Source organism: Trematomus bernacchii, unplaced genomic scaffold (genome assembly GCF_902827165.1).
Source record: "Trematomus bernacchii unplaced genomic scaffold, fTreBer1.1, whole genome shotgun sequence".
In the NCBI taxonomy this organism is placed as follows: Eukaryota; Metazoa; Chordata; class Actinopteri; order Perciformes; family Nototheniidae; genus Trematomus; species Trematomus bernacchii.
Genome location: NW_022987429.1, coordinates 783,824 through 799,355, shown reverse-complemented (window position 1 = coordinate 799,355; position 15,532 = coordinate 783,824). Strand labels below are relative to the sequence as shown.

Sequence of the window (15,532 nt, the reverse complement as noted above, 5' to 3'; positions counted from 1 at the left end):
ATATGTGCAATTTGGACATGTTAGTAAACTCTTAATAGAACATGTTAAAAAAAACATTGCTCCCGCTTTGCAGCAGCACTTTAAAAATACTAGTAATGTAAACTAACAACAATTCTTCCTCTACTGACTCTAAAATGACCCAACAACATTCAATTGTCTGCCTGAATTAAATGATGTCTTTTTCTTTTCTTTTCTTTTCAGAGAGTAGCCTACTGGCAGTGTGTTACGGAGACATTTCTGGACAAAGATATCCAGTAACATGCCTCAAAACAGATATTTAAACGACAGTAAACAGGAAAGGTTTGGACATTTCTTCCTGTCAAAACAGCAGATTTTGTTCATGGGACAGACATGTTCTGTCCCATGTCAGCTGACTGGATCCGACCAATAGGAACAGGTTAAATAAAAAAAAGTATTTCAAATCGAGAGACGATTATGAAGATATAAGAAAGTTGTCATTTTAATTTTTAATAAATACATCCACCAACACGAATCCTCTTTTCAAATGTTCCAATAATGTGACTACAATTTGAAAACCATCTTGTTGTAGCCTATCACTCAAGTCCGTGTAGCTCCATTTCAATTGTTGTCTTTCTAAGCAGACTTCAATGCAATATTAAATAACGTCCCTGTCATAAAGTCAAGTTCTACCAAAATCACTTCAAACATCTCCTAACACGTCCTTACAATCTTAACTACAATAATAACATCTGTTTAAGGTATAAAGGCATTTGCGTCAAGGATTTTGTATTTTTTATTGCATTTGCTTAATTTCTGTGAATTTTCTTAAAGCAACTTTTTATTTTTTTAATTATTTTTTATTTTTGTGTCCCTCGGAGATGGGGGGTGTCCTCTTTAGGCTAACAAAATCTCTCAAAACATGAAAACTCACAAAGATAATAAAGGAAATGAAATGAAAATAAAAGTCCTGTACTTTTGTGTATGTTTCTTTCTTAAAGCAGCAAACAGAAATCTTTGGCCCCATTTTAAACACTATTGTAATTGTTATTTTAATGGAAATAAGCCTCGGTACCTTTCCAACTTTACCAAACTTCAGTTTTTTTTCCCTTTTAAAAAAACCCTCCATTCTTACAACAAAACTGTTATCTCGATTGGGACATTCCGGCTATGACTTCATTTCTGAACAACAGCCTGTAGGAAGAGGCTGTTGTCTTTGAGTCAGAATGTGATGGGTTCAATCCCAGCCGTGCAGTTATCATGTTGATTTATCCTAGTGTGTATTGTGCTGCTTGTTAAAGGTCACCTTTTATGCAAAATCCACTTTTTCATGTATTTTATACATAAACATGTGTCCCCTCTGTGTAAAGAGATTTTGAAAGTTTCAGGAAAAAAGATTCGCTCACTTTTTGTCCTGATCCATTTATATAAAAACCTGTCTGAAAATGAGCTGATCAGATATTGGCCACTTTGTGATGTCATAACGATGTTTTGGCTTGTGTAACCATTAGCCAATCACCAACCAAGGTAACCCCCCCCCCACCTTATCACCTGAATCTCCTCCTAGAGCACCATTGTATTCTTGTTAACCAAATATCTCAGATACCCCTTTCACACCAACGCAACTCCGGTTCAAGCTCCGTGCTAGAGCTTTTCAGGTTCGGAACCGGTACTTAGGTTTAGCTCCGGCTCTTTTCACACCGCTCAGAGACCGACTGGTGCTGCCGCTGCTGCGTCATGACGTCACAGTTTACGTCGCTGATTTTCTCCCCAACGGAGCTCACCTCACAACAACAACGGGCCGGGGACTGCGTTGCTTTTAATCATACGAAGCCAGATTAAATTAAATAACGACTTCTCCAACCTTATACTTTTCTCCAGAGTGCCGTGGTTCATTGTTTATTAATGTGTTTCAGCGGCATTTACCGACCGCTGCAGTGCTGGCCGGCTGCTCTTCCACGAGTGTATTCTCCCGTTAGCTCCGGGTTAGCTCACACGGCTCTAAAGTATTCACTGTCTGACTGTCACACAAGCAGCTGATACATATCCCCAGTTCCCCTTAAGTGAATGTGTGTCAGTCTGAATTGATGCTGTTTGGTGTCAGTCTGAATTGACGCTGTTTGGCATCACAACGCTGTTATGAAAGTTTCTCTGGTATAACATGGGTGATGTTAGCATAGCAACCGAAGCTAAACTGACTACTTGCTAAGCCGTTTTCTCCAGGCACTTTTTACCGACGTATTTTTCATTATGATTCTACTTGTGATAGTCGGACATGACAACCTGTGCAGCCCATGTATTGATTCCATCCGATAGCTGCTATAATAACAAACAAAACGTCTGCCTGCTCTCCACAATGACCAATAACAGCGAACGGATGGTCAAAGTAAGGTACAAATAAACAGAATCACACGAAGCCTGGTTAGTGTTGCCTGACTTTATAAAGCGTGTTTTTTTTTTACAAGTGTGTGGTTGCGTTCTAGTCACTTTGCTCAGCACTACTGCTTGTTACAACTTTTATTTGCCGTACTCGCCTTAACTGTTAGCTCAGGTTAATCTCGCCCCCCTCCGATGTAAGCGTGACGTATGCGGTTCTTGCTTCTACACGGACAACTTTTTGGTGCTCGAAACGAACCGGATTCCGGAGTTTAGAGGCTGCTCCGCTGCGGTGTGAACAGGAAAACCCGGTGCTTTTCAAGCACCAGCACCGAACCGGCCCCGAAACACCGTTGGTGTGAATGGGTAGGGGCGTAGGGAGTGGCTCCTTATTTTCATCTAAAGTAAAAGACAGAGAATCAGCACTTTTGAAACAGGGCTGAAACAGAGGGATTATGGGATGCTACAATGATCTGTTTGGTATTTCGAGCAAAACACTTCAAAGACCTGTTTTGTATATATCTAAGACCTATAATATATTGATGAAAAACAGTATAATAGGGGACCTTTACATGTGTGCATTATCTCACTGGAGAAGAGCTTCAAAATCAAAAACCTCAAACCTGTTTGAAATCCCATCCCTTTCACTCCTGTTACTGAGTTTTACATTATAGAAAAACCTTTTTATAGCAACACCATTTTTGACGCTAATAAACATTTATATCTGGCTCTTGAGGGTTCTGAAGTTAAATATACTTCTTACGCCAAATACATCAATAAAAGTAAATCAAAGTTTATTTTAACCCAATATCACAAATTGTACTTTTGTCTCAGCGGGCTTAACAATTTATTTACAGAAGAACATGAAAGCGCCGGAAGTTCCCGGTGCTGTAAGCTTTTAAAAGTATGTATTGAAGAGAGAAAAGTCACTGTGTTGTTTCTCCTTGCACTGTGTACAACTTGACAGAAAGCTTCCAAATAAAAGGGGGACTGTAGTAAAAACAATTATTTGGCTTATTCGTTTCTAAAGTAATCGATTTGGTCAACAACAAAAAAGTAAAAAATTAAAAAATGACATTCCTCAATCCTTAAGTCATTATTTCTTTAAACCTCTACAAACAGTCCAATCCCAAATAAACATACAATGATGCTGTAACTGAACACACACAATCATATCAACATATCAACCCATCAAGTATTTTTTCAACTATTTTTATTGTTCACAGATTTCAGAAACAATTTACTTGTATATAGACATCTTAGTTATGTTGCAAGTCACTGGTGCTTTTGATATATTTATATAAACCTATTTTTCACATGTCAACAGTTGTGTCTGTCCCCATAAATCTCTATCTGTCCTTGCCCTTAGCTGTTTGTTATGTCTGTTTATTTAAATGGAAGACGTTGTGACTATCACTGACAAGGCTGAATTACCAGCTGGACAACAATAAGCTTCAGATCCCATGGATCCCTGAAAAGACAAATATTCATTGCACTCAATTGGATTCATTCAATGATTCGAGGTAATTTGTGGTGGAAATGTGCAACACTGATATGCAATATCAATTTCAGCTGGCATTATTAGATCATCGAGTGGCCATGTCTTGAAGAGAGGCTTTATATTTTGTTCACATAACACATTTCTCTAATAACGATATAATTTATGAGCTTCAAGTCTCAAGTTTTATCCATAAAAGGCATACTGGTTATTCTTAATGGATTTTTTTTAATATATTGGGTTTATTTGAATTCTCATCTTAAATTAGAACTCATCATTGAGATGGAACACAATAATCTATTGGTGTCCTATGTAGCGAACACAAAGTATTGTTGGTTAGAAAAAGCATTGTGCTTCATAGTGAATTACCAGATCTCTCAGGCCGTCTGCAGGAGCACTTACCGTCAGAGCTACTCAAAATTTAACATGAAGAAGCATTCAGTTTTTATGCACCACCCATTTTGAGTTAGTGTGCATCAAAATGATTTTTTTTTTTTTTGCAGGAAGAGGCTGAGAAAGAGGTGAACCTTCACTCTGCTCCTGATTTAATTCACGAATTGCAATTAGAAAAAAATACCACAACTAATCTAATGGATGACAAAAAGTAGGATATGAGTTAAAAAGGAGTTCCCCGTTTGATGGTTTTCAACTTTACTGAAACATGGTAAGAAAAAGCAACCTTTTAAGTTTTACATGTTAAAATTATCCAATTAGGAAAATATGTATATTTGAAAGGGCATTTAATGGGATTACGGTTTTTCCATGGTTATGTTGTTATGAAAATCCATAAAATAAAATCTGCCACCAGAGGACCATATCAGTTCAAGTGCAGCACACTATGCTTCCAAGTGAACCTTAGCCGGTATAAAATGGCCGATGATTTGGAAATGCATGACTTTACAGGCAATACGCCCTCCTGGTGGACACAGTGTGAAATCATTTCTAACTTTACAAAAGCACATTTTATTTAAGTTAAGCCCATACAGTGCTACCACAAGGCTAACTTACATTGATTATTGAGTAACCCACACAATTAAGACTGCAAGAGTAAATGAGTTTCAAAACATTAAAAACTTTAATAAAAGCAGAATCAAACATAGGGTGAACTGAACACATGGATTTCAAAACAGTTTTAATCTAAACAAAAGCCTGTAATGGGACGGGTGGAAAAAAGTAATTTATACACATAACAAACAATCCGTGACATTTCTCCCAAAAATACTTTGTCACGAGTGTTTAAGATAAAAAAAAAAAAAACCAAGCAATGGAGTCCCCATGCTGCCTGACACTGCCACCAACATTACCTAAAACCCTGAGTTCATGATGCAAAAATAACAGACACGTGTGGCTGGTTTGCAAGACATACAAACTCAATTCTGAGTTGAGAAGCAGTGACTGACATTGAATACGGCTTTACAAATGGTTCAAATCAAGTCTTTCCCCAAAAACATAACAAAAAGTACAGTTCAACAATTCACAATTCTTAGTAGTAAAGTCCATTATGTGTGGAATAAGAGGGACAGATGGGGTCCGGGTGGGGGGATCCAGAGGACAGTGTCATTCATTCCTGTGGGGGGTGATGGGCACTGCTCGCTTAAAGGATCTCAACAAGACCCCCTCACCCAGTGTGTGTGTGTGTGTGCGCATGTAAATTCAAGTTCGCTGTAATCTGAAATTTCCCCATGATCACAAAACTTGTGGGGTGCTTTAATAGCCGGCGTATCCACCACCTCCTCCTCCTCCTCCTGCCCCCCGGCCGTAGCCTCCTCCGCCGGTGCCTCTGTTGTACGGAGCCGCGCTCCTGTAGGAATAGTTGACCGCCTTCACTGCACCATAACTGGAGTGCTGCTGTCCATAGCCATCCCCAAAGTCACCATTGCTGTACCCACCCCCCATCTGCTGCGGCTGTTCGTATCCTGCCTCCTCGTATCCTCCACCATACCCTCCATATCCTCCACCGCCACCTCCGTTGTAACCGCCACCATAGCCGCCACCGCCGTAGCCTCCCTCGTAGTTGCTGCCGTAGCCGCCGCCTTCGTAGCCTCCACCTCCTCCCCTTCCGCCGCCATAGGGCTGCATCCCCCGGCCTCTGCCTCTCCCGCGGCTCCCTGTGGACATTTCCTGCTTGGTGAGAGCTTTCTTCACCTCCACCTTGTTTCCGCTGATGGTGTGGAACTTGGTCAGCACCGCTTTAGTGGCGGAGTCGGTGTCGTCGAAGTAGACAAAGCCGAATCCCCGCTTCCTGCCGGTCTGCTTGTCGGATATGATCTCGGCCTTCTCCACCACGCCGAACTGCGAGAAGTACTCGGTGAGGTGGTCCGCCTCGATGTGGTCTTTCACACCGCCGACGAAGATCTTCTTCACGTTGGCGAGGATATCTGGGTTGTTTGCATCCTCTCGGGCTATGGCTCTTTTCAAATCCACCTCATGGCCTTCGACGACATGTGGCTTAGCCGCCATTGCTGCGTCGGCCTCCTCCGGTGTCGAGTAGGTGATGAAGCCGAAGCAGCGGGACCGGCCGATCTGCGGGTTCATCACCACGACGCAGTCAGTCAACGCGCCGAACTGCTCGAAATACGTGCGGACCCCATCCTCCGTGGTCTCCACATTCAGTCCCCCGACAAAAAGCTTGCAAAGTTTAGCCGTCATGACTGAATTTCTTGTGAGGATGGTGTTGTGAAAGACCGTCCCTCTTCTTCTTCAATGAAACAACGTCAGGGCGGGCCGTCTGACTCACTCGCCTCCGTAAGACGTATCCGTCGCTGATTGGTCATCTCGAACAAATCACCGCTCTCATTGGCTGGCAGGGCCAAACGCGTCGATGCTGCCTTCAGGTGGTGTGGGAAGTCTTAGGTTTGAATTGCTGGGGAGAGAAGGAAGCGGGGATTTCAACCTTTCTGGTAATTCATTGTCGACAGTTGCAAAGCACATTAATAAAGATGTTTCCCTATTATTTAATCTCATTTACAAATTAAGAAAGAAACACCCTACATAGCATTGATATAACGATCATGCGTTTTATCATGGTAAAGCCCCTATGTTCTTTAAATAACCATCTTACTTACAAATAAGAAACAATGTAATAATTTCACAAATTCATTAATAATTAAATGCAATTTGAAGCGTATCCAAACAACATTTCTAGTATATATGGGTTAAGTAAAGTTAACTTATCAATGCTTGACATCTCAGAATTGTAGGTAGTGAAATGCTGTAATTTCCTTTTCGACCAACAGTTAAATTAGTTTTGAGAAGGCAAGCGTGTCTTATTTAAATAGTTTGATATCACACATTTGCCTCAAGGGAATTTACAGTTTGTACAGCTTAATACAACATTCTCTGTACCTTAATTAGGAAAAATCAAGCCTTAACCTTGACAGGGGGGGAAATGGAAGACACCTCAGAAAGAGCTCGGAGGAGGGAAGGGCAATGGAAATGTTCACAGTGCCCTCGCGTAACTTCCTCTTGCCACTTATTATTTATCATACAGGGGGAACCGGTCACACTGGTCTAGATCCAACAGTAAAATATAATGATCAAATGATCAAAATAACATATAAAAGTTGTGTTTTAGATAAATAGCGCTGACCCACTTGGGTTATTTTTTGCCTTGGTGTACAGTTTAGGATAGCTGAAGTCAGTCTTTTTACAGAGTGAAACTACTCAACCCCCTCCCCCCATGTTGCTGGAAAAAGTAAATGAAGTGTTTCTTCAAAGTAGTTTAAAAGAATTTGAATACATGCTGTAACAAGCCTGTTTTCAGCAATAGCTGTAAAAGCTCTCCCTGCAGTTTTTGCCACATAACTTCCAACTTTTAAAAAACCCATATGCTTTTATCTTATTTGTTTCAAATGTGTTTTAAAATGAAAGCCAGAGGTGGGAGAAGTACTCAGAACTTGTGCTTGAGTAAAGGTAGAAGTACCAGTGTAGGAGGAATACTCTGTTGCAAGTAAAGGTCCTGCATTCAAAATGTTACTCAAGTAAAAGTTAAAAGTATTAGCATCAAAACATACTTAAAGTACCAAAAGAAACTCACTATGCCAATTGGGGCATTTCAGAATATGATAATAATAATTATTGATTAATGAAAGTGTTATCAAAGCAGGTAAAGGTGCGGCTAGTTTTAGATTCCTTTGTATGCTGCAGAGTAGCTCGTGAATTTACTCCAGGTGTCTCATTTAAGTGTTCTATATTTCAAATCATTAATCCAAATCCGCAAAGTAACTAAAGATATTAAATAAATGTAGTGGAGTAAAACTACACAATTGAGTGTCCTTTTAGTGAAGTAGATGTACAACGTAGCATAAAATGGAAATACTCAAGTTAAGTACAAGTATCTCAAAGTTGCACTTAAGTACAGTAGTTGAGTAAATGTACTAAGTTACGTCCCACCTCTGATTACAGCTATGCTCAGTTTCTTATCTTTGATGTAAATGATTACCAATTTGAACTATCCAAACATACAAGGTGCTCTGTGTAGATTGACTTCTTATAGGCTCTGAAGAGGGGGTTTTAACCCTTTGATACACAACATGGGTCGAAAGTGAGTTTGAATTGTAAATATCTTTGCAATAAATTACTTAAATCATTCAGAATTCCAGGTATTAATCAGTGTGTTATTTTCATTTTTCCTTTCTTGCTTTTTGAATAACAATAATGTATGTATCACTACCCTCCTTCTAAGGCACAACATCGGTCCAAAATTACCCGTATTATTTTCCTATTATTATTAGTAGGTTATTTCTTGCATGCTGAGTGTTTCTTTGCTATATCTTTGAAAACCTATATATTTGGTCATTAATATTCAAAGTATTCATTAAATATCTTGTCTTTGATTACAACAAATCATTATTTTCATTCTCCCTTTCTTTAATTTATGAACTGAAATAGTTTTGTATTTCTACATCAGGTTTACACACATTGGTCAAAAATGAACCATGTATGCCAAGTGTGATAAAATAATTAAAAGACGTACTATAATAATACTTTTGTATTTGTGTTTGCAGTTAGGAAGATGTTTACGGTGGACAACTCACATGCCTCACCTCAACAGGCTGCTTTTGCACATTTGATTAACTTCCGTCTCATTTTACCTAAGAACATATTTGATATGTTGTGAAAGATAACTGTACATAATATATGAACATTACTTGACCATCCAAATCAAGGGAGATGCATAACTCAGAATTTTGATTTAGTGGCAACATGACCTGTGCCAAAAATAGGGTTAGGCTGTTGTCCTCTTGAGCACCATGCATGATGACAGTGGAGGACAACAGTGTGAAGAAGAAACCAAAATGATTTTTTACATTTTTAACACACGTCATTTTCGACCAATGTGTGTAAACTTGATGTGGTAACACTATAAATATTTTAGTTCATAAATTAAGAAAGGGAGAATGCATATATAATGATTTATGACTAAATTATTAAATATATTGATCTCCAAAAATATAGCAAAGAAACACTCAGCCATGCATGAAATAACATTATAGGTCAATACGTGTCATTTTTGGCCTGTGTTGTGCCTCAAAGGCGGCTTGCATAGCTTGTGTATCAAAGGGTGAAGTTCATAAGTTATGTTGTCCTGTGCAAATACACTTGATACCCAATCCTGCCAATGATGACACACTACTCCACTGACCTTAAGGGGAGCCAATGGGGCAAACTGGTAAACGTGGATAAAAATAAATGCAGGGTTTAGTCTACTTTTGCTTGTAATTACCCCTAAATAAATGGGTTGGACCTTAAGGGTACACACAATGCCACTTGGTGACCAACCCTGTATGTGGAATTTCTGGTGTTTATTAACATGAAAAATCAATTTAAATAGCAAAAAAATATTTGTGGAAATATGCATATTAAAGCTGCTGTTAAAAAAAACAGTACGCATTAAAGTACGCTGTTAATGAAAAAGAATAATAATTGATATCGTTGATTTGTAATATTGTTTTGATTCTCAAATAACATTTAGTTAATGTGCAACACTTTTGCACTTCTTATTTGTCTATAAAGTTGGATGTGACATAGCCACTCAGTTGTATAGCTTTACCCAAGGTGTTTGCACAAGAAAAAGTTCTTATCTGAAATCAGATTTATACAGACTGTGATAAACACTAATCCCATTGTTCTGGTTGATCTAAAAAAGTATTTACGATGAAAGTTTACCTATAATTTGATTTAAAATAAACCCCCTGTATCACGATTCATAACATGGCCAGATTCTTGGCCAGCCCTAACATGGATCTGACACACAAAAAATCTTTATAAATCCTTTGTCACTCAAAAAGCGAGAACTGTGAAGCAGAGTGTGTCACTTATACCAGCACCAAAAATGTTCAGCATTGAATGAACACGATAGGTACTCCAAATCCTGTCTGAATGTAACTTGAGTATAACGACCAACCAGATTGTTGGCCTCTTCTGCTGATTTTGAACCTTGTTGACTGGGATCACGCAGGGACATGCAACCAAACTATCCTGGATGTAAATAAGTAACATAACAAGTGGTGTATAAAAATATATAATTTATTGTAGAATCATAAAAAGCACGGCTGACATAACAGATGGTTCCTCTCCTATGGGATGATCAGAAATCCTTAACCACCATTATCCTATAAAAGAACAAAAGTAAAATGTACATTCCCACTATAACATAGGATTAATCACGCATTTAAACCAACAAGTTATGGTGACACTAGACTCCCTGAATTGCCACAGTACATCAGACAAGACCCTTTCCTCCAATGTTGACTGAGGAATTACGTCTGTAATTACCTCTTATGTTAATTGTTCAATTACGTTCATCCAGCCAAGTCTTAAACTGCCAGTTTAATGTTACGACTTCAGCTGTTGGAGGTAAATCAAAGACTTTGTCAGATGTATTGTTTGTTCATCAAGAGATTATTGTTGAGCTCTTATGGTTACTTTTCCAAAGTCAAATGTATGTCTTCATGTGAGGGCACTTCAAATATGTATCTTTCCAGTATAATTCAGATAAAACCATTTAAAACTCTCATGCATTACCAACCATAACAAGAATTGTCTTCAAACGCTGAAGTGCATTGTAATTAAGGAAAATTCACCATCCTCTGAACAGAATCGTACAGTATTAATATCAGTTGTGAACGGCTATCATTTTCATTCTTCACTGCTTAAACCATTTCAGGCACTAGACCTTCAGAAAGGGTAAAAGTTTAACATCAATTTGACAAATGTGAACCCTAATGAGGTTGAGCAATGAGCCTAACATAACCCAGTTTATGAGTTGTCCAATAACAGCCCAAACAGGAAGTTTTTGTAAAATATACCCGTATCTTGCAGATCATGGCCTCTACTTCCTGATTACGCAAGAAACACGTGGCTGTTCACGCATGTGGCTTTTGATCACCTCATTTTCAAGCTTTCTAGTTTTGTTATATTGGAATTTTGGCACAATGACACTTAATTTGTATCAGATGTAATAAAAAAAAAAATTATATATATATCAAAAACCAAACTTTTTAACTTATTGAAAACACAACACAAACTATTAATCAATAAAAGTTTTATTTTTGAAATCCACAGTACCCAAGTGCAAATGGTCTCTTCCTGGTCAGCATTAACTCTTGTGTAAGCAGTCCTAAAATAAATCTGAGAAGTCATAATGCATAGAGAAAAGATAAAAATATATTTTTTTGAAACTTATTTATTGCAGCACATAAAATATTCACATCCTAAAAAGAGGTTAAAATCTGTAATAAAATAGCATTTGCTCGTTGTTGGGAAATAACGCTTACACTGCACCGGGGCACTGTGGTATCAAATGTCTCCAAAACATAAAGCACCAAATAGTCGATAAAACCTTTCAGAATAAAAACCCATGGTCAGACTCCTATGCATTTAGACCACATTGAGGAATCCTTTGTGAAAACTGACATCACCTGAGGGGGAAAGGGCACAAGCGCTCTCCAGTTGCCCGTCGGCGGGGAGACACACACCAAGTGTTTTTCGGGGTGACGCCTCATGCCCAGGTTACCGTAGCAACCTGGAGAAGATGGGAGAGAAACAGAGTGAGATACTGGGCTTTGCAGAGTTTTCTGGAAGAGACACCAATGTACTTGTTCCGTTGTCTATTTTAAATGGTGGAACAACATTTGGGTCCCCTTCCACCCACTTAAAGATAATTTAAGACCAAATTAAGTAACCCCACCCCCCCCATTTTTTTTTTCAATACAAGATTAGCTATATGAAGACGCATTGAGTAGTGTATAAATTGTAACTTAAGTTGTTTAATAGGATTTTAAATAATGGCACACTTGTGAGCCATCTTATAGTTGATATTCCATACATGGTTGACCAACACAGAGTGAAGACAGGTTGATTTACATACCTAGTTTGCTGGATGTGGATATCCTAAAGAGATATTTCAGACTCCTATCACAATCGACCCCAGGTAATCAACAGGGTCCTGATGTAGCCTACAAACAAACTGCTACGGCTATTATGGCTGGGAAAGCATACTGGAATACGAGTAAGAACACCTAATAGGAAGTAGGAATAGTTATTCAATATCAGAGCCCTCATGTCCACATATTGATATGTAGTCAAATGTGTAAAAGGAAAATGTAAAAAAAAAAGAGTCATTAGCAAGGTCTAAAAAAACACATAATTTAATGTAATAAAAAAAAAGGTCAAACCCTACAGAGCCTACATGCATTGGCTGTGGGTAGACTACATATTCTTTAACCATTTACCCACCTGAGAGTAAGGGAAAAACTGTTACAGTAGATGCCATGTAACTAAAGGATCAAGATGATGTTCCTTTAACAACCTGTAAATAAACTTGAGGAAGCCTGGTTAAATAATAAGTAAAGTAAACTAAGCTAAGTGGTATAACGTTTTATTTAAAATGAACATACATAAGCATACCAAAGTTTTTTAACAGTAGGTTTTGTTCTCCAGACATGAAAGTATACAATATACATTAGATATTGCTACAGGTAAATGAAAAATGAACAATATTTAGACTGAAACTATGACTATTTGTGAGGAGAGTTTGAGTACAGTGGGGGGAAACAAACTGGATCCTGCAGTATCACGTTCCCGCCTTTTGCTGAATGGCCAAAGTAATATATTCATACAAGTTGGATGTAATTCAGTATGACAAACTATGAAATCCAGAACCACAAGACATGCTTTCTCATCCTCGTACAATAAAAAGTGAACTCCAGAAAACATAAATCGAATTGCTTTAAAAATGCAAATAAGGATAATCAGGAAAACAATCCTACATCGGAATTTGCAAAACAACGAATATCGCAAATAAAAAATAATATTCAACTCTAAACGACAACTACACGCATTAGCGTGGGATACATAATAAAAAAAGGGATCGCTGTATGTTTAGTCTTCATTAACATGTCCTAGTTGAACGGCAACAGCTGCTCGTTATTATCAGGTTTTCTGGGAAGTGACCTTCCTACCTGTTGGGGGTTGGGAGGTCTGGTGATTATGGGGTCTCTGTGTCCGTGTGCCATTGTTGGATTCACGGCATTTCACGAATTTGATTTTGGTGTCCAAATCCTGGAGGTAATTGATGGCAGTGGATGGGGTGGTTGGATTAGTATCCGCCGCCTCCGTAGCCCCCTCGTGGGTATCCACCGCCGCCTCCTCCCCCTCCTCCTCCGCCTCCTCTGGTGTAGGGAGCCGCGCTCCTCTGCTGCCCACCGAAAGGTGGCCCTTTCATGGGCCCGTAGCCGGAGGAATGCTGACCATACCCGCTGCCGAACTCGTTGTAGCCGTTTCCACCTCCATAGCCGCCAGCCTGTTCTCCATAACCACCACCACCCCCATATGGCCCACCACCATAGCCGCCCCCTCCGTATCCTCCGCCGCCGCCATAGCCTCCGCCATTTCCGTAGTTGTAGTTTCCGCTGTAGTCTCTGGCGCCGTAGCCATTTTGATTTCCCCGCATGCCTCGGCCCCCTCTGCCCCTCGGCTGCATCCCGCTCCTGCCGGACGCCTGCATCTCCTGCTTGGTCAGGGCTTTCTTCACCTCAACCTTGTGTCCATTGATGGTGTGGAATTTCACCACCACTGCTTTGTCTGCGGCATCGTGGTCGTTGAAGTAAACAAAGCCGAAGCCTCTCTTCTTCCCGGTCTCCTTCTCCGAGATGACTTCGGCCTTCTCGATTTCACCGTACTGGGAGAAATGCTCGGTCAGGTGTTCCTCCTCGATGTCGTCTTTCAATCCACCGACGAAGATTTTCTTAACCTTGGCGAGGGCCTCTGGTTTGTTCGCGTCTTCTCTCGCCACGGCCCTCTTCACCTCCACGCCGCTGCCGTCCACTGTGTGAGGCCTTGCCGCCATTGCTGCGTCGGCCTCCTCTGGTGTCGAGTAGGTCACAAAGCCGAAACAACGGGACCGCTGCAGCTGCTTGTTCACCACCACCACGCAGTCGGTGAGGGAACCGTACTGCTCGAAGTGTTTGCGAAGACCATCGTCGTCGGTGTCAACGTTGAGACCTCCGACAAAAAGTTTGCAAAGCTGGTCAGTCATCGTTGGATTCACGGCTTGCTGAATTACGGAAAACTGTGCACTGACTCGAGATGATGCCGAGAGAAGAACGCAGCTGTATTTATACAGGACGCCGTGTGACGTCAGCTCGCAACACCTCTTCCGGTTCAAGACTCTTTCTTTGGGGGGGAACAAAGACCGCAGCTGTTATGTTTAAAAAATAAAAGAAGACTATGTCTAAAACCTCTAAACCACCATACCAAAGCACATTGAAATATAAAAGTATGAAAATATATATTTATGAAATACTAAACACAATAAAAGGACACTGCGTTTGAGCCTTATCGTGCACACAGTCGTTGCAGCACGCTTTCTGTGTCACATGTTTTCAAAATTGATCCATTTAACTTTGTAATTTAATGATGTATCATTTATATCCTTAACCAACACAAATCTACGCGTTGGAATTGCAACATTTATGCCTTTATTTCTGCCGATTATCTTCGGATTTGTCCAACACATGAACCCCTCCCCCAGCCGAGTAAGTCAAATGCTATTATGCCTCTGAATGGGGTCATGGCATTTTCTATATTGTTTAAGGCTTATATTGAGCACATAAGTTTAAACCAAAGCCACGTTCTCAACCAAAAATATAATGCAAAGGTATATATCGTGTGAAAAAAGTGTACAATGTGAGCCAGTGCCTTTATGATTGTACATCTTCATTTTAGTAATTAGCTTGGTTAGTGTGAAAAGTCAAAACCAAACTGGCTATTAGTGAACTGGCTTTAAATGTTTAAATGTTAGTAGGTTTATGGCACTTAGTAAAAAGCAACATCTACCAATTCAACATGAGATAATTTCTTGGGTTTTTGCTGTCAGGTCTATTCAAAATCATAAAAAATAGAACTAGTTCAGTAGAAAATGAATATAATATAGCAAAAAAAAGTATGTTTCAGCCACCGGCTTAACTGATTTGAGCTGCTCAGATTAGTTTTCTGCCACTTAATTAAAATATTTTATGGTTTGAAGAAAATAAACGTTTAAGATGAAACAATGAGCAAGCTTTTTTCACAATTTTCTAAACTTTATAATCAATTGTTTAATTCACAAATTGTTCAATAATGGGGAAATTAATTGATAATCGCTTGCCGCCTCCCCAACACAACCTAGTTTTAATTGGAACGGGGTAGACAAAAACC

General features: G+C 39.5%; 2 protein-coding genes across 3 annotated transcripts; both read right to left on the bottom strand.

The window, feature by feature from the left end:
- Nucleotides 1-4,884: 4,884 nt before the first annotated feature.
- On the bottom strand, nucleotides 4,885-12,429 carry LOC117491417 (heterogeneous nuclear ribonucleoprotein A0-like). Of its 2 annotated transcripts, XM_034141398.1 has the most exons (3): nucleotides 12,204-12,429; nucleotides 11,755-11,858; nucleotides 4,885-6,695 (listed from the first exon to the last, which is right to left on the bottom strand). In XM_034141398.1, exon 3 carries the CDS (start codon nucleotides 6,479-6,481, stop codon nucleotides 5,540-5,542), a length of 942 nt encoding a protein of 313 aa, XP_033997289.1. In that variant the 5' UTR covers nucleotides 6,482-6,695; nucleotides 11,755-11,858; nucleotides 12,204-12,429; the 3' UTR covers nucleotides 4,885-5,539. The 2 variants fall into 2 exon arrangements, with proteins under 2 accessions (XP_033997289.1, XP_033997280.1); XM_034141389.1 differs by lacking the exon at nucleotides 12,204-12,429 and having other exon boundaries at nucleotides 11,755-12,018.
- Nucleotides 12,430-12,468: 39 nt separating this feature from the next.
- Nucleotides 12,469-14,436, bottom strand: LOC117491432 (heterogeneous nuclear ribonucleoprotein A0-like). Its single transcript, XM_034141409.1, has one exon. It carries the CDS (start codon nucleotides 14,370-14,372, stop codon nucleotides 13,434-13,436), a length of 939 nt encoding a protein of 312 aa, XP_033997300.1. The 5' UTR covers nucleotides 14,373-14,436; the 3' UTR covers nucleotides 12,469-13,433.
- Between the last annotated feature and the right edge of the window lie 1,096 nt (nucleotides 14,437-15,532).

What these genes read in the sequence shown, in the direction of transcription:
- LOC117491417 (XM_034141398.1), bottom strand. Translation starts at nt 6,481, where the DNA reads ATGACGGCTAAACTTTGCAAGCTTTTTGTCGGGGGACTGAATGTGGAG.
- LOC117491432 (XM_034141409.1), bottom strand. Translation starts at nt 14,372, where the DNA reads ATGACTGACCAGCTTTGCAAACTTTTTGTCGGAGGTCTCAACGTTGAC.